Source organism: Bos grunniens, chromosome 16, assembly GCF_055505025.1.
Source record: "Bos grunniens cultivar Pamir isolate PY7600 chromosome 16, Bosgru_T2T1.0, whole genome shotgun sequence".
NCBI lineage: Eukaryota > Metazoa > Chordata > Mammalia > Artiodactyla > Bovidae > Bos > Bos grunniens.
Genome location: NC_141180.1, coordinates 29125852 through 29149910, shown reverse-complemented (window position 1 = coordinate 29149910; position 24059 = coordinate 29125852). Strand labels below are relative to the sequence as shown.

The 24059-nt window shown below is 45.3% G+C and overlaps 2 protein-coding genes across 8 annotated transcripts in view; one reads left to right on the top strand and one right to left on the bottom strand.

Annotated features, from left to right (window-relative positions):
• Positions 1-20114, top strand: part of AGMAT (agmatinase (putative)) — a 39319-nt gene extending 19205 nt beyond the window's left edge. Inside the window, exons 2-8 of one of the 3 annotated variants that reach the window (XM_086343847.1) lie at positions 2733-2777; positions 13016-13218; positions 15974-16022; positions 17089-17284; positions 17725-17904; positions 19061-19145; positions 19820-20114. In XM_086343847.1, the coding sequence (XP_086199973.1) occupies positions 2746-2777; positions 13016-13218; positions 15974-16022; positions 17089-17284; positions 17725-17904; positions 19061-19145; positions 19820-19893 (819 nt within the window). In that variant the 5' untranslated portion in view covers positions 2733-2745 and the 3' untranslated portion in view covers positions 19894-20114. Of the gene's footprint in view, positions 1-2732; positions 2778-11131; positions 11470-13015; positions 13219-15973; positions 16023-16332; positions 16575-17088; positions 17285-17724; positions 17905-19060; positions 19146-19819 lie in introns of those variants that run through there. The other 2 variants (XM_086343846.1, XM_086343848.1) reach the window with 2 other exon arrangements.
• Positions 20115-20652: 538 nt separating this feature from the next.
• DNAJC16 (DnaJ heat shock protein family (Hsp40) member C16) overlaps positions 20653-24059 on the bottom strand; it is a 39727-nt gene continuing 36320 nt past the window's right edge. For all 5 annotated transcript variants that reach the window (XR_015143265.1, XR_015143264.1, XM_086343838.1 and 2 more), the window contains one exon: positions 20653-24020. Coding sequence is in view for 3 of the 5 variants with exons in the window: in XM_086343838.1 (XP_086199964.1) it covers positions 23621-24020 (400 nt within the window). In the remaining 2 variants the exon portion in view is untranslated. The remainder of the gene's footprint in view (positions 24021-24059) is intronic.

The window sequence follows — 24059 nt, the reverse complement described above, 5'->3', positions numbered from 1 at the left end:
GTTGCCATCCAACCATCTCGACCTCTGTTGCCCACTTCTCCTCCTGTCCTCAGTCTTTCCCAGCATCAGGGTCTTTTCCAATGAGTTGGCTCTTCGCATCAGGTGGCCAAAGGATTGGAGGTTCAGGTTCAGCATCAGTCCTTCCAATGAATATTCAGGGTTGATTTCCTTTAGGATTGACTGGTTTGATCTCCTTGCAGTCCAAGGGACTCTCAAGAGTCTTCTCCAGCACCACAGTTCAAAAGCATCAGTTAAAAAAAAAAGCATCAGTTCTTTGGCTTTTAGCCTTCTTTATGGTCCAACTCTCATATCCATACATGACTACGGGAAAAACCATAGCTTTTTGTCGGCAAAGTGATGTCTCTGCTTTTTAATACACTGTCTAGTTTTGTCACAGCTTTCCTTCCAAGGAGCAAGCATCTTTTAATTTCATGGCTGCAGTCACCGTCCACAGTGATTTTGGAGCCCAAGAAAATAAAATCTGTCACTATTTCCACTTTTTTCCCTTCTATTTGCCATGAGCTTCCTGGGTAGCTCATCTGGTAAAGCATCTGCCTGCAATGCATGATAACTCAGTTTGATTCCCAGGTCTGGAAGTTCCCCTGGAGAAGGGATAGGCTACCCACTCCAGTATTCTTGAGCTTCCCTGGTGGCTTAGCTAGTAAAGAATCTGCCTGCAATGTGGGAGACATGGGTTTGATCCCTGGGCTGGGAAGATCCCCTGGAGAAGGGAACAGTCACCCATTCCAGTATTCTTGCCTGGAGAATCCCATGAACAGGGGAGCCTGGCAGGCTACAGTCCATGGAGTCACAAAGAGGGACACGACTGAGCGACTTTTACTCACTTCACTCACTTGCCATGAAGTGATGGGACTGGATGCCATGGTCTTTGTTTTTTGAATGTTGAGTTTTAAGCCAGCTTTTTCACTCTTGTCTTTCACCCTCATCAAGAGGCTCTTTAGTTCCTCTTTGCTTTCTGCCATAAGGGTGGTGTCATCTGCATATCTGAGGTTTTTGATGTTTCTCCAGACAATCTTGATTCCAGTTTGTGAGTCATCCAGCCAAGACATTTTGCATGATGTACTCTGCATGGAAGTTAAATAAGCAGGGTGACGATATACAGTCTTGTCCTACTCCTTTCCTAGTTCTGAACCACTCAGTTGTTCCATGACTGGTTCTAAAGTGTTGCTTCTTGACATGCATACAGGTTTCTCAGGAGGCAGGTTAAGTGGTCTGGTATTCCCATCTCTTTAAATATTTTCCACAGTTTGTTGTACTCCATACAGTCAAAGGCTTTAGAGTAGTCAATGAAGCAGAAGTAGATGTTTTTCTGGAATTCCCTTTAGCCGTCAATTATTGAGTGTTTAGCCTCACTAATAACTTGAGTCAGATCTATATACCCAGAGTATATAGTTTACAATTAATAATCAGCCCCTGCATTTGTTTAGTTCCTTTCTCTCTAAGGACCAGGTTGATGATATACTTTTAGATCTACATCATCATGAGGAAGTCTGAAAAGGTTAGTTAGCTTTTACAGCCCCCACCCTGCAGATGAAGAGGAGCTATTCAGAGTCAGCTGACTTCCTTAGGCAAAGAAGAATGCCATCTAAAAATGCACTGGAGACTGGCTGGGGCTTTGAAAAAATCTAAACATTTTCTTTAAGACAGAAATCAAATGGTGCATTGGGAGAGTAGCTTTGACATACATACACTACAGTGTGTAAAATAGATAGCTAGCAAGAAGTGGCTGAATGAACTTCCCAAGTGGCTCAGTGGTAAAGAATACACCTGCCAATGCAGGAGACATGGTTCGATCCCTGGTCAGGAAGAACCCCTAGAGGAGGAAATGGCAACACACTCCAGTATTCTTGCCTGGAAAATCCCACAGACAGAGGAGCCTGATGGGCTACAGTCCATGTGGATGCAAAGAGTCAGACATGACTGAACAGCTGAGCATGCAAGCACAGCAAGCTGACTCTACAGCACAGGGAGCTCAGCTCAGTGATCTCTGATGACCTAGAAGGGTGGGATGGGGGCTGGGGGTGGGAGGGAAGCTCAAGAGGGAGAGGGGCTATATATATATATAATCAGCCATATTATATGATTCATTTTGTTGTACAGCAGAAAGTAACAGAATATTGTAAAACAGTTATCCTCCAATAGTAAATCAAACGGTCTGAAGAGTATATTAAGATAGCCTGTTGTATTATCAAATTGTTGAGGTGTCCGGAGGAAACCTGCTTGACTAAATGACTTAAGCCATGTGTTACCTGATTGAGTGATTGAATGAGAGCTCTGTCCATTTCCTGAATTCTCCTATTAAATGACTAAGCGGAAGTTTTCTGTGCCCTCTCCTGGCTTGACTTTGAAACTGCACAACAGATATATATTGCTTTGTCTCCCCTTCTCTTGCCTTAGGAGCCTCATTTTGGACTAGAAAGACAGAGAGGGGCCACTTTACTTGACATCTGGATAAAAGTGGTCAGATTAATCAAGCTTCCATTCAAGAAGCTGAATAGAGAGATAGAACAACCAATCTCGTGTTCAAATAGTAGATACTCTTTTCTGTATTCCAACAATGGAGGTAACTCCATTGTGAACTTGTAAAGTATTCCATGAAGCATTGTTGTGTGTAACAATGTAGGTAAAATAAAGGGAAGAGTGGAGATTTGGACAAATTTTATTAAAAGCATTCTGAACATTTTCAAAATTATCTGTGTTTTTCTTTGGAGGCAGAGGACAAGGATGGTCAAGATGAACGCTGATGACGTAACAAGGTGAGTGGCGTGTCCCAGAAAGCTCCAGCCAGGTGTCTCCGGGAAGCTGGAGTTGCTGCAGGGTCATTGCTGAGCCTCCACAAGCACAGACAAGTTCAATGTGGACTTCTGTGTAACCCTTGCATCATCTGCTAGGCCAAAGGAAATCCACACAGGCAGCTCAAACGTACATGGTGTTTTTCTTACACGCTTTGGCTGCCATGATTGTTCTTTGACTGAAATATTAATCACCCCAGAGCTGCTTTCTATGGCTTCCAGAAGATCTGTTCAGTCATTCAGTCAGTCACTCAGCAAACCAAACATACATTATATTACTGGGTTTTTACAAAGCACTGCCCTTGGAGGCCAGCCAAAAGGAAGAAGGAGACATCAGAACTTATAATTTACTAGAACAGTGCTTTGGAATCTTTTTCCTGTCATGGCATACATAGAAAATTATACAATTTTAACAACCAAAATGGGAAAAGCATTTGAAAAAGGATACATGTATATGTATAACTGTATCACTTTGCTGTACACTTGAAACTAATACAACATTGTTCATCAAATATACTCCAAAATAAAAATTTTAAAAAAAAGAAAATTATACAATTTATATGTTCCACTGAGGTAAAGGGGAGGTAAGTGGAGGAGGGATTCAGGGGTATCTATATGGGATTTGGTAAAAAAAAAATTATATTTTTTGGAGATCAAACCAGTCATTCCTAGAAGAAAACAATTCTGAATATTCATTGGAAGGACTGAAGCTGAAGCTCCAATACTTTGGCCACCTGCTGTGAAGAGCCAACTCATTGGAAAAGACCCTGATGCTGGGAAGGATTGAGGGCAGGAGGAGAAGGGGGTGACAGAGGATGACATGGTTGGATGGCATCACCGATTCAATGGACATGAGTTTGAGCAAGCTCCAGGAGGCAGTGAAGGACAGGGAAGCCTGGTGTGGCGCAGTTCATGGGGTTGCAAAGAGCCAGACATCACTTACAGACTGAACAACAACGACAACACATACTGTATAATGATGATTTGAAAAATAAAATTATTAAGGACAGCATTAAATGTTGAGCTGATATAAAGTTTCCAAATAAAATACATTCCAAATTTTCACTTTCTTCTGTGAATGTAACTATTTTTTCTCTTATTTTATTTAAAAATTTTCTTTTGGATGTAACTATTTTTATTATTTTTAAAATTTATTTTTAATTCGAAGATAACTGCTTTACAATATTGTGTTGGTTTTTGCTGTACAGCAATGTGAGTCAGCTATCAGTTCAGTTCAGTTGCTCAGTTGTGTCTGACTCTTTGAGACCCCATGAATCACAGCACGCCAGGCCTCCCTGTCCATCACCAACTCCTGGAGTTCACTCAAACTCATGTCCATTGAGTCGGTGATGCCATCCAGCCATCTCATCTTCTGTTGTCCCCTTCTCCTCCTGCCCCCAATCCCTCCCAGCATCAGGGTCTTTTCCAATGAGTCAGCTCTTCGCATGAGGTGGCCAAAGTATTGGAGTTTCAGCTTTAGCATCAGTTCTTCCAGTGAACACCCAGGACCGATCTCCTTCAGAATGGACTGGTTGGATCTCCTTGCAGTCCAAGGGACTCTCAAGAGTCTTCTCCAACACCACAGTTCAAAAGCATCAATTCTTTGGTGCTCAGCTTTTTTCACAGTCCAAATCTCACATCCATACCTGACTGGAAAAACCATAGCCTTGACTAGATGGACCTTTGTTGGCAAAGTAATGTCTCTGCTTTTTAATATGCTATTTAGGTTGGTCATGACTTTCCTTCCAAGGAGTAAGCATCTTTTAATTTCATGGCTGCAATCACTATCTGCAGTGATTTTGGAGCCCCAAAAAATAAAGTCTGACACTGTTTCCACTGTTTCCCCATCTATTTCCCATGAAGTGATGGGACCAGATGCCATGATCTTAGTTTTCTGAATGTTGAGCTTAAAGCCAACTTTTTCACTCTCCTCTTTCACTTTCATCAAGAGGCTTTTTATATGTATATATATATCCCCTCTCTCTTGAGCCTCCTTCCCACCCCCGACCCATGAATGTAACTTTTCAGTATCAGGTTTTAAGCTTAAAATAGCTACTTGCAATAATGACCAGAACTTTTCCAGAAGGATGTCTTTAAGTTCTTGATAGCCATGAATAATTACTCAAATAGATAAAAAAATTTAAAATGAAATTTCAACATTAAAAAATGTATAAAAGTTAAAATAGTTAAAGAAATGTCTTATTTTCTTTCGTTAAAATTGTCAATTGAAATTTCTTGTGATTCCATTAAGTGTATCTTGAATCCAATCAAACTGTTTCATGTCAAACATTTACAAATAATGACACTTGGTATTTGCCTGGTGGTTCAGTGGGGGATGGTTACAGGGGGCCTGGTTTGATCCTTGGTCAGAGAATTAGATCCCATGTACAGGAACTAAAGATCCAGCCTGCCGCATCTATAGCCTGGCTCAGCCAAATAAATAAATATTAAAAATAATGGCACAGCTCTGTTTTAAAGCACATTCCTTCAGGGTTGATACCCACCTAGTATGTACTAGTATTCACTGTTAATGGTTAGCTGGCATCTGTTCTGATTGGTAATGTCTGTGCCATCTCAGATGTTAAGTATTTTTCACATTAACCTTGCCTATGTGTGCTTAGTCATTCAGTTGTGTTCAACTCTTTCCGACCCCATGGACTGTAGCCCACCAGGCTCCTCTGTCCATGGGATTTTCCAGCCAAGAATACTGAAGTGGGTTGCCATTCCCTTCTCCAGGGGATCTTCCTAACCCATGGATCGAACTCAGGTCTCCTGCATTGCAGGCAGATTCTTTACTGTCTGAGCCACCAGCCTTTGCCTATAAGCATTGTTAAAGCAGCCATCCTGAAGTTAGCTTGGACACTGCTTGGACACCAGCCCAAAATGGACAGAAATATCTGATACCATGTGAAGACAGATTTGGGTCAGCCCTCTCGAGCTGCTGTGGCTGGAGTCCTCCAAGTCTCCTTGCCCCTCCATCCCTGACCACCTTGGGTTGGAGCTCCTCCTACTTGGCCCCTGGAACTCACTTCCTCTAGCAGGGCCCTGGACCCTTTCTGTAATGTGCAGCAATGCACTATGCTGCTCTGGCCTCTGAAGTTGGTGTCCAAGTGCTAACACATGGCAAGCAGCAAATACTGCTGACCTTCTGCCTACTTGTGATTGCTAGGCAGGATGTCACACTCTGCTTTGCTTGGATTATCCCAAGGGGAGCTCTCCCCATGGATTGCGTGTACCAAGAGGCTATTCTAGCTGGCAGGCCCAAGAGCCATGGGATCTTTATGTTGTATTTCACCTGTAACCTAATTGCAGTACACCCGTGTGCGATGACCATGGTTGGGAAACTCTGCAGCAGAGGAAACAGAACAGACAATGATGACACTACCTGTTATTTATCAATGCATGGTTTACAGTGCTTTCACAGTGGACCTCATTTATCCCTCATAAGAACATCCACTAAAAATTATCTTCCCATTTTACAGAGTAGGAAATAGATTTAGAAGAGTAAGTTGCTCAGGTTGACTTACGTTAAGTCCACCCTTCCCTGACTGGGGTGCCTCAAGGATGTACACATTGGTGGGCTGGGTTAAGTGATGAACTACTGGAGTGACAGCTTTACTTGAAAGTTTTGGGGGAAATTTTTTTGTTTTCTTGTTTTTTGGCTGCCCCTCAAGACTTGCAGGATCTCAATTCCTGAATCAGGGATTGAACCCAAGCCCTGGGGTGAAAGCCCAGAATCCTAACCATGAGGCCACCAGAGAACTCCCTGGGGAAAATTTAACTGGTAAATAATATAAAGTATTTGGGAATTCCCTGGTGGTCCAGTGTTTAGGACTCCGTGCTTTCACTGCTGAGGGTGTGAGTTCAATCCCTGGCTGGGGAACTGAGATCCTACAAGCTTTGTGGCCAAGAAAAATAAATAAAATATTTTTATGTTAAAATAAACATGCGTTATCAAACGGAATGAAAACCTTGCACAAATCTGCACGATCAAACATGAAACACCAAAGAAATATTGTGCTTCACGGAAGGCTACTTTGAGGAAGGCCCCCACACCTACAGGGGATGGGGATGAGTTTTGTCTTCTGCCAATGTTGGTAAAGAATCTACCTGCAATGTAGGAGGCCCTGGTTTGATTCCTGGGTTGGGAAGATCCTCTGCAGAAGAGATAGGCTACCCACTTCAGTATTGTTGGGCTTCCCTTGTGGCTCAACTGGTAAAGAATCTGCCTGCAATGGGGGAGACGTGGGTTCAATCCCTGGTTTGGGAAGACCCCCTGCAGAAGGGAAAGGCTACCTACTCCAGTACTCCAGTATTCTGGCCTAGAGAATTCCATGGACTGTATAGTCACATAGAGTCAGAGACTACTGAGAGACTTTCACCTTCAACGATGACTGAGGATACACTACTACTGGACCCAAGATTTTTTTTAACCAGGAGGTCGAATGCTGCAACTAAAGTTCCTGCATGCCACCACTAAGACCAGGTACAGCCAAATAAAACAAACAAAAACAAAAAACCCATCCCCAAAGGGAGTTAGCAAATGGGTGCCTGGAGCCCAGGGCTAGGATCTGGGTTGTGAATTATCTGCCCCTAGGTTCTGACTCTTTGTAACCCCAAGGACTGTAGCCCTCCAGGCCTCTGTCCATGGAATTTTCCAGGCAACAATATTGGAGTGGGTTGCTATTTCTTCCTCCAGGGGATCTTCCCCACCCAGGGATCAAACCTACGTCTCTTGCCTCTTCTGAAATGGCAGGCAGATTCTTTACCATTGCACCACGTGGGAAGCCTTAGGTGAAAGTGAAAAAAAAGTAAAAGTGAAGTCACTTAGTCCAACTCTGTGCAACCCCATGGACTGTAGCCCACCAGGCTCCTCCATCCATGAGATTCTTCAGGCAAGGGTACTGGAGTGGGTTGCCATTTCCTTCTCCAGGGGATCTTCCTGACCCAGGGATCAAACCCAGGACTGCCGCATTGTAGGCAGATGCTTTACCGTCTGAGCCGCCAGGGAAATCCAGGTGAAAATGGTTATCTTAATACTGGAAGAGATTGCCATCAGAGAAGGAGCCATCAGAGAGCAGGTGAGCGAGCAGGGGCACACCTATCAGAGAGACCCCTGCAGAAAGTTTAAAGGACAGGCGTGTTCAGCAGTAGTGAATGATGGAGAGGTTGGAGTTGTTGTCACATCAGATTAGATCAGATCAGATCAGTCGCTCAGTCGTGTCCGACTCTTTGAGACCCCATGAATTGCAGCACGCCAGGCCTCCCTATCCATCACCAACTCCCAGAGTTCACTCAGACTCACGTCCATCGAGTCAGTGATGCCATCCAGCCATCTCATCCTCTGTTGTCCCCTTCTCCTCCTGCCCCCAATCCCTCCCAGCATCAGAGTCTTTTCCAATGAGTCAGCTCTTTGCATCAGGTGGCCAAAGTACTGGAGTTTCAGCTTTAGCATCATTCCTTCCAAAGAAATCCCAGGTCTCTTCTCCTTCAGAATGGACTGGTTAGATCTCCTTGCAGTCCAAGGGACTCTCAAGAGTCTTCTCCAACACCACAGTTCAAAAGCATCAATTCTTCAGAGCTCAGCCTTCTTCACAGTCTAACTCTCACAACCATACATGACCACAGGAAAAACCATAGCCTTGACTAGACGAACCTTTGTTGGCAAAGTAATGTCTCTGCTTTTGAATATGCTATCTAGGTTGGTCATACTTTCCTTCCAAGGAATAAGCGTCTTTTAATTTCATGGCTGCAGTCACCATCTGTAGTGATTTTGGAGCCCAGAAAAATAAAGTCTGACACTGTTTCCACTGTTTCCCCATCTATTTCCCATGAAGTGGTGGGACCGGATGCCATGATCTTCGTTTTCTGAATGTTGAGCTTTAAGCCAACTTTTTCACTCTCCACTTTCACTTTCATTAAGAGGCTTTTGAGTTCCTCTTCACTTTCTGCCATAAGGGTGGTGTCATCTGCATATCTGAGGTTATTGATATTTCTCCTGGCAATCTTGATTCCAGCTTGTGGTTCTTCCAGTCCAGCGTTTCTCATGATGTACTCTGCATATAAGTTAAATAAACAGGGTGACAAAATACAGCCTTGACGTACTCCTTTTCCTATTTGGAACCAGTCTGTTGTTCCATGTCCAGTTCTAACTGTTGCTTCCTGACCTGCATACAGATTTCTCAAGAGGCAGATCAGGTGGTCTGGTATTCCCATCTCTTTCAGAATTTTCCACAGTTTATTGTGATCCACACAGTCAAAGGCTTTGGCATAGTCAATAAAGCAGAAATAGATGTTTTTCTGGAACTCTCTTGCTTTTTCCATGATCCAGAGGATGTTGGCAATTTGATCTCTGGTTACTCTGGCTTTTCTAAAACCAGCTTGAACATCAGGAAGTTCACCGTTCACATATCGCTGAAGCCTGGCTTGGAGAATTTTGAGCATTACTTTACTAGTGTGTGAGATGAGTGCAATTGTGCGGTAGTTTGAGCATTCTTTGGCATTGCCTTTCTTTGGGATTGGAATGAAAACTGACCTTTTCCAGTCCTGTGGCCACTGCTGAGTTTTCCAAATTTGCTGGCATATTGAGTGCAGCACTTTCACAGCATCCAGCACATAATAGGCACGCAAATATTTGTGAGGAGAATGAAAGAAAAAAAAAGGTAAAATGATATGTTCAGGACAAGCCATGTGAAAGAAATAGTGGTAGAATCTGGGCAAAAATGTGTTAAACTAAGAAGAACCTATACTGTGTAGCACAGGCTACCCCAGTGGCTTAGTGGTAAAGACTCTGCCTGCGGTGCAGGTTCGCAGGAGATATGAATTTGATCCCTAGGTTGGGAATATCCCCTGGAGGAAATGGCAACCCATTCTAGTATTCTTGCCTGGAGAATCCCATGAGGTCGAAAAGAGTTAGACACGACTAAAGCAACTGAGCACGCACACACTATATAGCACAGGGAACTCTATTTAATACTCTGAGTGCCGAAGAATTGATGCTTTTGAACTGTGGTGTTGGAGAAGACTCTTGAGAGTCCCTTGGACTGCAAGGACATCCAACCAGTCCATTCTAAAGGAGATCGGTCCTGGGTGTTCTTTAGAAGGACTGATGCTAAACCTGAAACTCCAGTACTTTGGCCACCTCATGCAAAGAGTTGACTCATTGGAAAAGACTCTGATGCTGGGAGGGATTGGGGGCAGGAGGAAAAGGGGATAACAGAGGATGAGATGGCTGGATGGCATCACGGACTTGATGGACATGAGTTTGAGTGAACTCCGGGAGTTGGTGTTGGACAGGGAAGCCTAGCGTGCTGCGATTCATGGGGTCACAGAGTTGGACACGACTGAGCGACTGAACTGAACTGAACTGAACTGAATGACCTATATGTGAAAAGAATCTAAAAGAGTATATGTATATGTATATGTATATGTAGGGGCTTCCCTTAGGGCACCGTGGTAAAGAACCCACCTGCCAATGCAGGAGACATAGGTTCGATCCCTGGATCAGGAAGATCCCCTGGAAAAGGAAATGGCTGGGTCCTCAGTATGGATTTTGCAGAGTCTTAACCACTGGACTGCCAGGGAATTCCCTAATATGTGATTTTATTTAAAGGGGCCAATTTAATGCAAATTCCAGTCTTTCCCATTCAATCTCAACTTCTAGAGATTAAAAATATATAATACCATCCAATGGCTCCATAACTTCATTACAAATCTAACTCTTTTTTTAACCAGTGGGCTCACCTCTCAGGGGCTTCCCAAGTGGTGCAATGGTAAAGAATCTGCTTGGTAATTCAGAAAATACAGAGACTCAAGTTCAATCCCTGTGTGGGGAAGATCCCCTGGAGTAAGAAATGGCAACCCACTCCAGTATTCTCGCCTGGAAAATTCCATGGACAGAGGAGCCTGGCTGACACGACTGGGCATGCACTGGTCTCTAAGTCCTTTTTAGAAAAGGTTATTTAAGAAAGACTTTCTGCTTCCTGAGACTCCCATCCAGACATTTCTTGGTACTTACAAAAGCTCCAATTTCTCTCGTTTAGAGAAAGGTCTTTCCCCTTCATGTCTTTCAGGTTTTAAAAGTATTACCCTAGGATAGGAAACTGCCAAGGGCCGGATTCTGGGGGGCGCATACCCACTAGGGGCAATGCACTGGACGTCAGCGGGGAACCGCGGGACTAGTTCTATTTACCGAAAGAGCTAGAGGCCAAAGTTCAGAAAAGGGTGAAGGGAAGCGAGCGGCCGGTCCCTGGAGCCCCTCCCCTGCCTGTGATCCCCCGGGCGCCCCTGCACTTTGAGCCCGAGGCGGCTGGGGCTCTGGCTGCTGCGGGGACCAGCGGGGCGGGCAGGCAGGCGAGATGCTGTGGCTGCTGGCGTCCACCTGCGCCAGGGGCCTGGGGGGTCGCGGGGGCTCGCGGAGGCTGGTTTCCCGGGGCCGAGCGCGTCCGGTCGCGGGACTCTGCGACCCCAGCCGCCGCTTGAGCCGCCAGGCTTCCGACGCCCCCCGGAACCAACCCCCTAGTCCGGAGTTCGTGGCCCGGTCGGTGGGCATCTGCTCCATGATGCGGCTGCCGGTGCAGGCCACTCCAGAGGGGCTGGACGCCGCCTTCGTCGGGGTACCGCTGGACATTGGGACCTCCAACCGGCCTGGGGCGAGGTAAGGCCAGCAGGATTCGGGGACACGTGTCGGGCAGCCTGGCGGCCATCGTGCATACAAAACTCATGGAGAGGCGCTTTCGCTCACCCAGAGTGGAGTTGGAAGTCAGAGTCTGGCCCCAAAGTATCCTCTGGGAGCAGGGAAGCATGTCGGGTTGCCTCAAGTAATCCCAAGGGCTCAGCACGTGTGTCCCCCATTTAAAGAAGAGGGAGTTTAGGGACCGAGCCTTCTCCATTCCCTGGCCTAGCTGGGATGGTGGCAGGGGTACTTCCGGTTTACAAAAGCAGGGGACATTAAATTGAGAACAGAAGCTGGCTGCCCTTTCCCAAAACCTCTAGATATCACCTGACTCCAAAATTTGCTCAAAATAAGGCAGGTTTTGTTGGCCGCGCCAAGGTGGCATGCCGGATCTTATTTCCCTGCCCAGGGATTGAACGGGCGCCCCCTGCAGTTAAAGCACAGAGTCTTAACCACTGGCCCGCCAGTGAAGCCCGCCTAATAAGGCAGTTTTTTAAAGATCAAGTTCTGAAGTCCTGTCAGACTCTTTTGCTACCCCATGGACTGTAGCCCGTCAGACTCCGCTGTCCGTGGGATTCTCCAGGCAAGAATACTGGCGTGGATTGCCATTCCCTTCTCAAGGGGATCTTCCCAATCCAGTGATCCAACCCGAGTCTCCTGCTTTGGCAGGTGGATTCTTTACCATCTGAAGCCAATCTTACCGAAAGCCCTAAGATTAAGTTAGAGGCAGTAAAACCGATTTTCCCAATTGTTGAACACGAGCCATTTCTGACTCAGCTCAGCAATATTCCAGCTGACTACTGATCTATTAGTGCCACCTTTTATTAAATACCTACTGAGTGCAATTTACTTATACCAGCAGAGTAAGGTAAATGTCATTATTACTTTACAGATTAGGAAACTGAAGCTCAGAGAGATTAAGAAATTTAATGCCATTAAAGTAAATTAGTGGCTTTATTCTAATGCCATTTAGTAAACTGGTGATTCGTGGGCTTCTAAGTCTGTGCCTTTAATCTCTTCATTATATAGGTCAGATCAGTGGTTCCCAGGGACTTCCCTGGTGGCTCAGATGGTAAAGAGTCTTCCTGCAGTGCAGGAGACCCTGGTTCGATCCCTGGGTCAGGAAGATGCCCTGGAGAAGGAAATGGCAACCCACTCCAGTATTCTTGCCTGGAAAATCCCATGGACAGAGGAGCCTGATGAGCTACAGTACATGGGGTCACAAAGAGTCAGACATGACTGAGCTTTGAACTTTTGAGTGGTTCTCTGCGGGAGGATAGGGGTGTGTCTCTCCCCACAACGGCCACATTTGGCAGAGTCTGTAGGCATTTATGGTTATGGCAACATGTGGGAAGAGGTGCTACTGGTATCTAGCGGGCAAGGACCAGGGTTGCTGCAATGTATAGGATGAACCCCAACCCTGCAACAAAGATTCATTCAGCCCCAGCACAGAGCCTGGGAAGCTCTGGCCCAGGGAGAGCCTCTAAACCTTTAGGGATGGCTCATAGAGTGATTCTTCCTCTTCCAGATTTGGACCCCGACGGATCCGAGAAGAATCGGTGCTGCTTAGGACCACCAATCCTAGCACAGGAGCTGTTCCCTTCCAGTTCCTTAGGGTTGCAGACCTAGGCGACGTGAATGTCAATCTTTACAACCTTCAGGACAGCTGCCGCCTGATTCAAGCGGACTATCAGAAAATCGTAGCAGCCGGCTGTGTTCCTCTGACCTTGGGTAATGGCAGCTGCAAGGCCAGTGTAGTTCTCTGAGCTTAGGGTTTATTTATCGTGAGCTGGAGTACAGTTACTTCTCCAGGGCAAACCACTGTGAATATGGGGACAGAAGGAAAGGGAACATTTTTAGTTCATTTATTTTAGCCCCTGGGGAGACGATATTTACATTTTTTTGGACTAGTATGATGACAGAGATAGGCCGGGGGAAGCAAGTGAGGCTTAATTTTACCTTAAATTTACCTTAAATTTAAGGGGTTCCTAAAAAGCCAACAATAAGCACAACTGATTTTTCCTTTTTGCCCCATGCTCCAGTATGGCTCAGAATAACACAATTACTGATCCTCGCTTTTTAAAAATTTTATCATGGATTCTTTTTCTTGCACTGATTTTGATTTTTAAAAATATTACATTAAAATAGTATTTATCTTGATGACTGAGTAGTTCTCTCTCTCTCTCTCTCTTTTTTTATGGCCTTGCAGCTTGCAGGATCTTAGTTCCTCAACCTGGGATTGAATCTGGTCCCCTGCAAGTGTGGAGTCCTAACCACTGGACCACCAGGGAATTCCCCAATTACTGTTTCTTGGGGTTTTTTTTTTCAGTGTTCCTTCAATTTTGCATCCTTCAATTTATTCCTTCAATTTTGGCAAGTGCCTCTACCCACCTCACCTTGTCCCAACACTTGATCTTATGCCTGAGAAAAGCTGTTAGCAGGGGCTTAGTTGTGACTTTTTAACTATTTCAAGGATGTTGTTTAATGACTTAATTTGCGAGAACTGCAAGGGGGCCTTTTTTTCTCTCATCAGCGTCTCTGTTAATCTATAGGGCAACTTTCCTCTGATCCTCCCCCTCCATCCTGCCCCACTGTAACTGCAGAGTTTCTCCTTCGGTTCACAAATAGTCAAAATTGTACCTTTTTCTAAACATCCAGTTGGAATTAAAAAATAATTTTATTTCTTTATTGGCTGTGCTGAGTCTTCGTTGCTGTATGGGCTTTTCTGTAACAGCAGCGAGCAGGGGCTACTCTTAGTTGCGGTACACAGGCTTCTCACTGCGGTGGCTTCTCTTGTCGCTTCTCTCGTTTCGGAGCACGAGCTCTAGGGAGCATGGGCTTCAGTAGGTGCAGCACGTGGGCTCAGTAATTGTGAGTCCTGGGCTCTGGAGCATAGACTCAATAGTTGTGGCACAAGGGCTTAGTTGCTCCGTGGCATATGGGATCTTCCCAGACTAAGGATTGAACCCGTGTCTCCTGCGTCGGCAGGCAGATTCTTTACTACTGAGCCAACAGGGAAGCCCTGTTTATTTTACTGGGTGCACCATTTGGCATGTGGATCTTAGTTCCCCAACCAGTGTCCTGTGGTTCCCCTTAGTTCCCCCACCTGTGTCCCCTGCAGTAGAAGCTTGGAGTTTTAACCACTGGACCACCAGGGAAGTCCCTCCAAATTTATTTTTGTCAAATAAGAGGGCCTAGCCTGCAAAGCACAGTGCTAAGGAGTGGAGTTTCTGGCTGTCATGGTTTGAAGTCTCAGCTCTACCTTTCACTAATTATTCATGCTTCATTCTCTTATCTGTAAAATGGGAATAGTACCACCACCACCTACCTTCTTATATTGTGTCAGAGGCATATAACTAAGGTGCATATAAAGTGCCCAGGTTTGTGACTGGCATGTTTTAAGCTTCAATTATAAGCTTTTGTTGTTATTAATAATTATCAATGGTAATACTTTTCTAGGCCTGTGCTGTCTAGTGTGGTAGCCCCTAGCCATAGGTGGCTGTTTGAATTGCAATAAAATAATCATTCAGTTCCTCAGTTGCATGAGCCACATTTCCATAGCCAATGGCTAGGGCCCACCATGTTGGTCAATGCAGATACAGAGCATATATGTCACTGATGAAAGTTTACCTGGGCAGAGCTGGTTCTGACCATTTTCCCCATAAGCCTTACTTTTGTTGTTGTTCAGTCGCTCAGTTGTGTCCAAATCTTGCAACCCCATGGACTGCTGCTTGCTCAAATTCACTCCATTGAGTCAGCGATGCCATCCAACCATCTCATCCTCTGTCATCCCCTTCTCCTGCCTTCTATCTTCCCAGCATCAAGGTCTTTTCCAATGAGTTGGCTCTTTGCATCAGGTGGCCAAAGGATTGGAGGTTCAGCGTCAGCATCAGTCCTTCCAACGAATATTCAGGGTTGATTTCCTTTAGGATTGACTGGTTTGATCTCCTTGGTGTCCAAGGGACTTTCAAGAGTCTTCTCCAGCACCATAGTTTTAAAGCATATATTCTTTGGCACTCAGGCTTCTTTATGGTCCAACTCTCATATCCACACATGACTACTGGAAAAACCATAGCTTTGACTATATTAAGGCTTAATTTATAAGCCTTAATTTTCTCTTATTTTTTAAATTTTATTTTTTTTACTGTTTGTCCACACCATGTAGTATGTGGGATCTTAGTTACCCAACCAGGGATTGAACCCAAGACCCCTGGCATTGGAAGCACGGAGTCTTAACCACTGGACCCCAGGGAAGTCCCTTAATTTTCTCTTTTAAATGACAATGTAATGTCAGACATTTAGTGGCCATTTTTTAATCACTGAATAGCACCAAGATCTTATTTTAGCTATGGTTATAGTTCTTCCAGTCTAATCGAACAGGTGGCAGAATTGGACAAACTGAAGATGGTTCTAGGTGATACATGGTCCTCAAATCTTATTCCAAATCCATATTACAAGTTTTCTTCTTTTTTTTTTCTCTTTGAAGGTGGAGATCATACAATCACCTATCCTATATTGCAAGCGATAGCAGAAAAGTAAGTCCAAAAGGCGGAGCCCAAGCGAGGTTTCAAAATTCAGGAGCTGGAGAATGAGTTGTTTGCTGCTAGAGGGCGTCAGGTGACTTCTGCTGGCTCAGGTTACTGGGAGTGATAGGAAATTCCCCACTGAGTTGCTTCTATGGATCAAAATTAATGTCGAGCTCCAGGTGTGTCTGTCAGTCACCAGCTGGGAGCCAAGACAATTTATTATTAACGCCTTGGCCACCCTCGCTTGCCCTAGATCTGCTCTGTTATGCAGGCTCAGCATTTGCCTCTGTTTTTGGAAGATGAGCCTTTACTGAAATACACAACCCCAGTTAACTTTAGTTTCTGTTTTGCTTCAAAGGCCAAATACAAATACTGACAAGCACTGTGGTGTTTCTTGCTGAGGGGAGGCCCTGTTTTTTCCTGAAAGGCCCCCTTTCCCAGAAGTTGAGGAGATGGATTTTTCCAGTAGTGAAAGTCTACCAGGCGTTGACTAATTTTGGTTACTTTGAGAAAGAGACAGATGGGCGGAGGTGATGCTGCTCCAGAATTGAGGAGAGATGTGTGGGTAGCCTTCTGGCCGGGGGTGGGTAGGCCCAAGTCTTTTCTTGAAGATATGTTAGCCTGGCATGGATTTGGATTGTCTGTTTATTTTGGGTGCCTGGAAGGGTTGATGGAAATTATAGAGAGCTGGGAGTGGGAGAGCTGCTTCTTGGTACTGTGGTTGAAGAAAGGGTGGCGTTGATTTGCTGAGCCTTCACACAAGCTCACCTGAACCACCACCCTATCTTCTCATCCTACCAGCACTCTCTGTCTTTAAATAAAGAAAATTCTGGGTGAGAGGTAGAGAGGGTCAGCTAAAGCACATGACTATTTCCTGCCTGATTCCTCTGAGCTTATTTTTCTTCTGAGATGCTCAGGGATTTGAAGCCAGAAGCCAGTTGCAAGGCTGGTAATTGATGCCAGGCTGCCCTCCCTCTATGGCTCTGAGTTGTCACTAGGTTTTGCTAGCCTGGAGGCTTGCTGTGTTCAGGCCCCACTGGAGGCCTGGCCTCTGAGCTGCCCTGTTTTTCAACAGGCATGGTCCTGTGGGGCTGGTGCACGTGGACGCTCACATGGACACGGCTGACAAGGCCCTCGGGGAGAAGCTCTATCACGGGACCCCCTTCCGCCGGTGCGTGGATGAGGGACTCCTGGACTGCAAGCGTGTGGTGCAGATTGGCATCCGGGGTTCTTCCACGACCTTGGATACCTACAGATACGGCCGGAGCCAGGTGACAGACCGAAAGCCCCCACTGCTGTCCCCAGCCCCTCACACTGCCTTCCTCTCCATCAGCTAATCGATGGCAGCTATGGATTCAATGGGGTTTTGCTGATCAAGTTCACAAAGTGGGGATGGAAGCTGAGTTTGCATCATATGGAGCAGAGAGGAGCAAGGGTGCTAGTTGACGAGGCAGATGAAGCTTTATCGCTGGGGAAGGGAGACAAGCAGAAACAAACCAAGCCCTTAGATGTTGCTGGCTTGGAAAAGAGCCAAGGAGGTCCAGACACAAGTCAATGGGTCTGATCTTGGGATGACAGTTCCCTCCTCATGGAGACTGAGGATCAAATGTGAGGTGCACGTAAGCTGAGAATACAGTGGGCCCACAGACAATGTCTTGTAGATACTCCAGGTCCAAGTGTCAACCTTCTGCTCCAATTTCTACCTTTCCAGGGCTTCCGGGTGGTCCTGGCTGAAGACTGCTGGCTGAAGTCACTGGTTCCTTTGATGGGGGAAGTGAGGCAGCAGATGGGAGGCAGACCCATTTATATCAGCTTTGATATTGATGGCTTGGACCCTGCTTACGCCCCAGGCACAGGGACACCTGAAATTGCTGGTCTTACTCCTAGTCAGGTAAGGAACTCCACCAGCGACACATCTTTGGGGTGAGGACACTGAGTCTCCCACTTTCCTGGGACTTGAATTGAGTCTTCAGGAATCAGATGGGATTTTAAAATCAGAGCACTTGGGCCTTTATTGTTCTCAGGGCTGATCACAGGTTTGGATTTTCCCTTACTGATGAGCAACTGATCTTGGCAAGGGCCCTCCTTTCTTTTTTGGGATATAACAACAATCTGTTATTTGGTCTTTCTGCCTCTGGTCCACCTGTCCATGGGGACAGTATTGTAGTACCCCGTTAAGACTCCAAACTTTATTTTTTGGGGGGGGTTCAATTTAAAAAATATGCAGTGGGATGAACCACCTCCCAAGGTAGTTCAAGAATTTTGGAAATCCTCAAATAAAGCTCTCATAGGTGTGCTCAGCATACACACAGGGAGGCAGAATTGGGGTGTGGTTATAACCGGAAGGAAAGCTCCAGGGGGTGGACCTTTGTTCTGTTCACTCTTCTTGGAACTGAGGATCGTGTCTGACATATAAGTAGGAGGTACTCACAGATATTGGAGTAAATGAATGAAGACTGCTTGAACTGAACTGATTATCTTCTATCCTCTCAGAAAGGAGGATGGTCATACCTGCCTCTCTCAAAGCCTTTCCTGGTTCCTGCCAGTTTTCTAGAACACACTCCATTCCTCTGCTTTGCATGCTTTCAGCTTTTCACCTGCAAAATGGAGGCAAAGTGATGCTCTTCCAACCACCCCCTCACTTATCCTGTCTTCTGACTACAGTACTTTCTTCCATCATGGCGCCTCTGCACGCATCTTTCCCTCTGCCTGGGCTGCCCTCCCCCTGCTCCTCTGCTCAGTCAGGTCTTTGAGCTGTGTCCACCTTAGAGGGGCCTTTCCCCACCTCTGAGGTTGTCTTCCATGAAACTGTCCCTGGTGCCAAAAATGAGGACTGCTGCCTGGATGCATGGAACTGAAGCGATTGGTTAGCTGTTTTCTATCATCCCTCGGGGTGCCTGGTGGTGAGTGAATGTTTATTGAGGGAGAGCGACAGTTTCAAGTCGAAGGCGGGGTCTGGGTTGGGAGAAATCCACGGAGGCCTCTACGGGTGGCTTTCTGTTGTCAGTGGTTACCATTGTGGACAACTCAAACTTGATCTTGGACAGGCTCTGGAGATCATCCGGGGTTGTCAAGGCCTGAATGTGGTGGGTTGTGACCTCGTGGAAGTTTCACCACCCTACGATCCTTCTGGTAAGTAAGGGAGATAAGTGTGATCTGTAGGCAGCTGCTAGTTCAAACTGTCTTCCTCTAATTAGTAAGTAGATGGATGGGTCCTTTTAGACAACTTGGGAACCTGCTGAGTACATCCTACAGTGAAGAAAATAAACTATTAACACACACTGTACAGATGTGAGCTAATGAACCCTAACAGAACCCCTGGGAGGCGGCTAAGGATTACTAGTTGGCCCCACCCATCAGCAGAAGAGAAACCAGCCTGCAGTTCAGTGATGGGGTGGCACAGTGCCATTCACCTTTGATATTTCATTGAAAAGTGAATTCTCAAGGCACAAATGATATTTATAAATATTAATAAACTGGGAGAGTCAGCTGGTTTAGGAGAGAAATTCAAAGCAGATGCCATCCCAATAATTTTAATGTAGCAGTTTACAGACTTGGACCTATTAGATTCAGAGGATAGATAATAAATACAATACACACCATAATGATAGGTTTTCCTTTGGGGAAATCTGTTCTCAGAGTAGACAGAGCCTTCTGAATTTTAAAATACTATTTCTGAATGGTGCTGGATGGAGAGAATGCTGGGCAAAGCATGTCGGGGGGGGGGGGTCAGGTAGCACAGGCAAGACGCTGACCTAAGGCAGTGGTCTGCGCGCTGCTCATGCTTGGCTTTCACCTCTTTGCAGGAAACACAGCTCTGGTGGCGGCTAACCTGCTGTTTGAGATGCTGTGTGTTCTCCCCAAAGTGACAGTCGCCTGAACCTTGTCCTGTGATTCTTCAAGATGAAACAACAGCTTGCACAGATGATAACTCTCCAGAAGCACTTGTGTGCAAGCAAAATCTGAGAACTGAAGAGCTGATGCCAATAAAACATTCTGCTAAAAACGTCATTGGTGGCTATACCATCAGGGCATTCAGTGAAACTCGAATCCAAACAGCCAATATTCCTCAGGAGTTTGAATTAACTTAAAAAAAAAAGATGCACTTGTGCTGTTTTTTCCTTTGAAGAATGGTGATGGAGGATAAAGGGGAAAGGGATGGAGAATGCAGTTTATTTACAATTTGGAGGGATGAAATGAAAAAATCCTAAGAAATTATACTGTAGAAACATTCCAGATTTCTATAGTATCTTCCTTTCAAATATAGCCCCTACTCTGAGGAGCCTAGGACTGCATCTTGGTTTTAGGGCTTCTGTGAACATCAAACAAAGTGTGAAAGGAAAAGAATGTGCAGATCTTCCCACTCAAAACCCCAGGAAGATGCAGGAATGTCTTCTAAACCAGGTGACATGAGCTGGCCTCCGAAGGGCTGTTTATACACTTCCTTAACTTACTCCCTCTAAGCCTGTGTTACATTATCTTCTCTTCAAGCTGACCCACCCTCTAGGACAGCAGTACCCGAAATCTGCAGTGAAGGCGTGATGATCTTAAGCATGTACTGAGTAACATGTAGATTTGAGTCTGTTGATCATGTGTCCACGGTCAAATCATCACCTCATGACATAAGAGCTACCCGTAATCATCACACATTAAAATAGTTTATTTCTGTTTCCAGTCTGTAAGATTCTTAAAACAAAATAACATCAGCTTCAGTGCCTGTTTCACAATACAAAACAAAAACAACATAAAAAAGACACCATTTGCCGAATAAGTTATTTGTTCCTAAGAGTATCAAAAAGTGCAAAATATTCACCTTCTTTTCAGGTCTGTCTTGAAAGTATAATCACCTTCCTTGACACACTGAACAGAGAGATTCAGCAGCTGCCAGGCTGCGTTTCTTTTCCAGGGACAAGGTCAGGTATTTGGATGTGAGCAGCATGGCATTTGTCAAGTTGTTCTGCATCAGCTTTTCAGTAATTTACTTAGGAAAAAATGTTTGAGTGTTTGCTCCTAATCCTTTGCCCCAAATAACACAAACCACTTAAAACACAGTCAGATCCCATTTCTTTTTATATCAGGAAAAATGTATGTACTGAATGAGGAGGAAATCAACCCATTATTTCAAAACCACAGCCAAATTTTTATGGTTAGTCAGTGATGGCAGCAAGACTGTGGTGCCTCATGGGTGTTAGGGCAGGCTTGCTTACTGACACGTTGCTTGGTTGGAGCTGATGAACTCTACGTTAGACAGACTGTGCCACCGACACCTGGGCCTAATGAAAAAATATTTTTTAAATGGGTGCATGTGTCTACAAGGCTTGTTTTAGGCCAGTGACTGTCACATCTGGTAAACATGAGGCATAAACTGTACCAACCAGAAAAACCTGCCTCTAACAACATCAGTGTTGTCAGTTCCAAGATACCCGAAGACCAAGAAGTTAACTTAAAGCCAAAATTGGGTCTGTTTGATTTACATATGTGACAAAGAGAAACAGCATTGGCCGAGCAAGATGGTGGCTCATACATTGGACACGGAAGTAAACAAATTCGTGGAAACAACATTCAGGAGGAAAGGCTTACGTAGTCAAGAGTCAAGGTCAGTTTAAAATAAAAGCTTCTCAGTGTCCTCTTGGGGGACATTATCTACCAGTCCCCAAACAGCTCTCTAGATGATGTTTTTTGGACTGAAATATTTCCTAGGAATATTTTCATTATTATTGCTTTCCTTTCTTTGTGCAAATGAAAGGTGCAACAGTCTGAACATGCTTTTTAATAAAATTTTTGAAAATGAACAGATCTGGGGTGTTTTGGTTTTCAGAAATTAAGGTCAGGAATCCCATTAGTATCAGAAACTAAAAAAAGAAAAACTTACCATTGAACCAAACCACTCCTCATATAAGCAACTTGGCCAAAGGAGATGCAGAAAATAATTTTGCATCACAGAGCCAAAAATGAATTCCTTCATCAGTCCCACCTGGGCCAGGTGCCGTGTGATAGGGCATCAAAATAAACACCCATTTTCAGAGGATCATGCGGAAAAAATAAAGGCTGGCAGTGATTTCATTTTTTTTTTTTTAAATAAAGCTATAGATTCCATGAAAACTACAAGAATTTCTGGACTCAATTTATTACTTGCCACTGTCACTCAATCCAAATGGCTTAGTTTAAAGCAATTATGATTAAAGAAAACAGCAGTTATTAACCTATTTCGTCCCATCACTGATTTTGAGCCTTCGCTTTACAAAAGGACAATTTGCTTTGACATTTGAACTCTTTGAGGTTGTCCAAACTCCAGGCAGTTTGCTCTAAAAAGAAAAGGAAAGCTCTCTAACTGGCTGGTAGAATCCCGCCTGGAGTCCACGGTTCACCGGAACCCAGGAAGCTGGGGTGCTGAGACAGGTTTGATCCTGTTACTGGTGAAGCAGTTGTTGTGAGTGAAAAGAATTAAGATGAGACACTGAAATATAGGCCAGAAGCTCAAAGTGAGCAAAACAGGAGTCTAGAACGTGTCTTGGCTCACTTGTCATGAAAGAGGACTTGAAGATACAGCACTATTGGGGTAATAGGGTTCAAATACAACTGCTGAGAAATTTTAAGTTCCTTGATACAAAGACATGTCTGGTATTCTACTGAGGAGACACCACTGGAGGGAAGAGGTTCCTTGAGCCTGACTCACAGCGGGAGTGACGTGTCTTCAGTTGAACATCTACTGGCTTATGGCAGCTTATCTCTACGTTCTGAGAACACGATTACAAGTTATGGCTCCTAATACCCATACCCTAGAACTGACAGAGGCAGAAAGGCATCTGAAAACATACAGGTAAATGGCTCAAGGTCATTACAGTACTTTTTGCCGTGCGGATCCCTCCGAGGACACTTTAGTGCTTGGGAGGCAGCCGATGGGGTGCTCAGAGAGGCGCTGCCTCAGGCCCTGCCCAGCCTGCCCCTCTTTTGTCTTGGGAAGAAAACTGAACTGAAAGGCAGAGCCCCCACTCATCCCTAACCTTTAAAACTGTGGCTGACCAGTTTAGGAGGATGCCCCCCAAATATAGTTTTAGCTATTCACTACCAGAGAAATCATTAATGTAGGATTGCTTGGAACTAGGCCTCTTTCAAGATGCAGACACAGGGCCCAGAAGCTGAGGTGGGCTGTGCCAATGGAAGACCAAGTGCTGGGGCAGAAGCACAGCCCAGGCCAGGTGGGGGAGGCAGGTGACCGTCCAGCACAACTGGCTTGAGAGGCCCCCCCCACCTCTGCTGCAGGGCCCAGCACAGAGATACAGAGATGGGACAGGGGAGGGTGGGGCGAGCACATGGCAGAGACGACAAAGGAAGAGGGAAGGAACAGTCTGTTTTAAATAGTGTGGCATTCAAATGAGGAAAAAAAGACCCAAAGGAAAATATTCTGATCCGGGGAAGTCAACGTGTGGTGTTTTTCACTCCTAGGTTAGGACAGCACAAAGGAAAGATTCTTCTAGCCATTGTTCTGGAAGAATAATCTAAAATCTATCCTCTGTCCGTTGTGATGGTTTGAGTCCTGAAAAATACCTGTTCACAGGGGCCTGTTAAAAAGTCTGAAGAGTTCCAGTCTCTTTTTTGAAACCCTGTCAGTCTAGGTCAGGCCATGACGGGATATAAAACCTCTGTAAGGAGCCTTCCAGCAGCCGTTCCATCCATAAAGACAGCTTGCTCAATTTTCCTTTGATGGGCCTGGGTCCGAGGCCAGAGGAAGACTTCCCTCGACACTCACCCAGATGGAGGGAGGGGTCAAAGTCACTGCACGGCCCCATGGCTTCCTCCTCTTCCACTGCGTTTTGGGGCTTGAAGAGGCAGAAGTACTTCTTGTGGCCATTCAGAGCCAGCACATAGCCTGTGTAGTCACGCTCCATGAAATGCTTGTCGTACTGGTTTGGGATTGGGGCCGCGTCTTGAGCAAATTCTAATAAATATTCGAGCCATTCTCTGTGTTTATCTAGACTCAGGAAGGAAAAGTGTAGGCAGCTGCTCCTGGAGGAAGGACAGAATGAGGACTTAGGGTACTTCTGG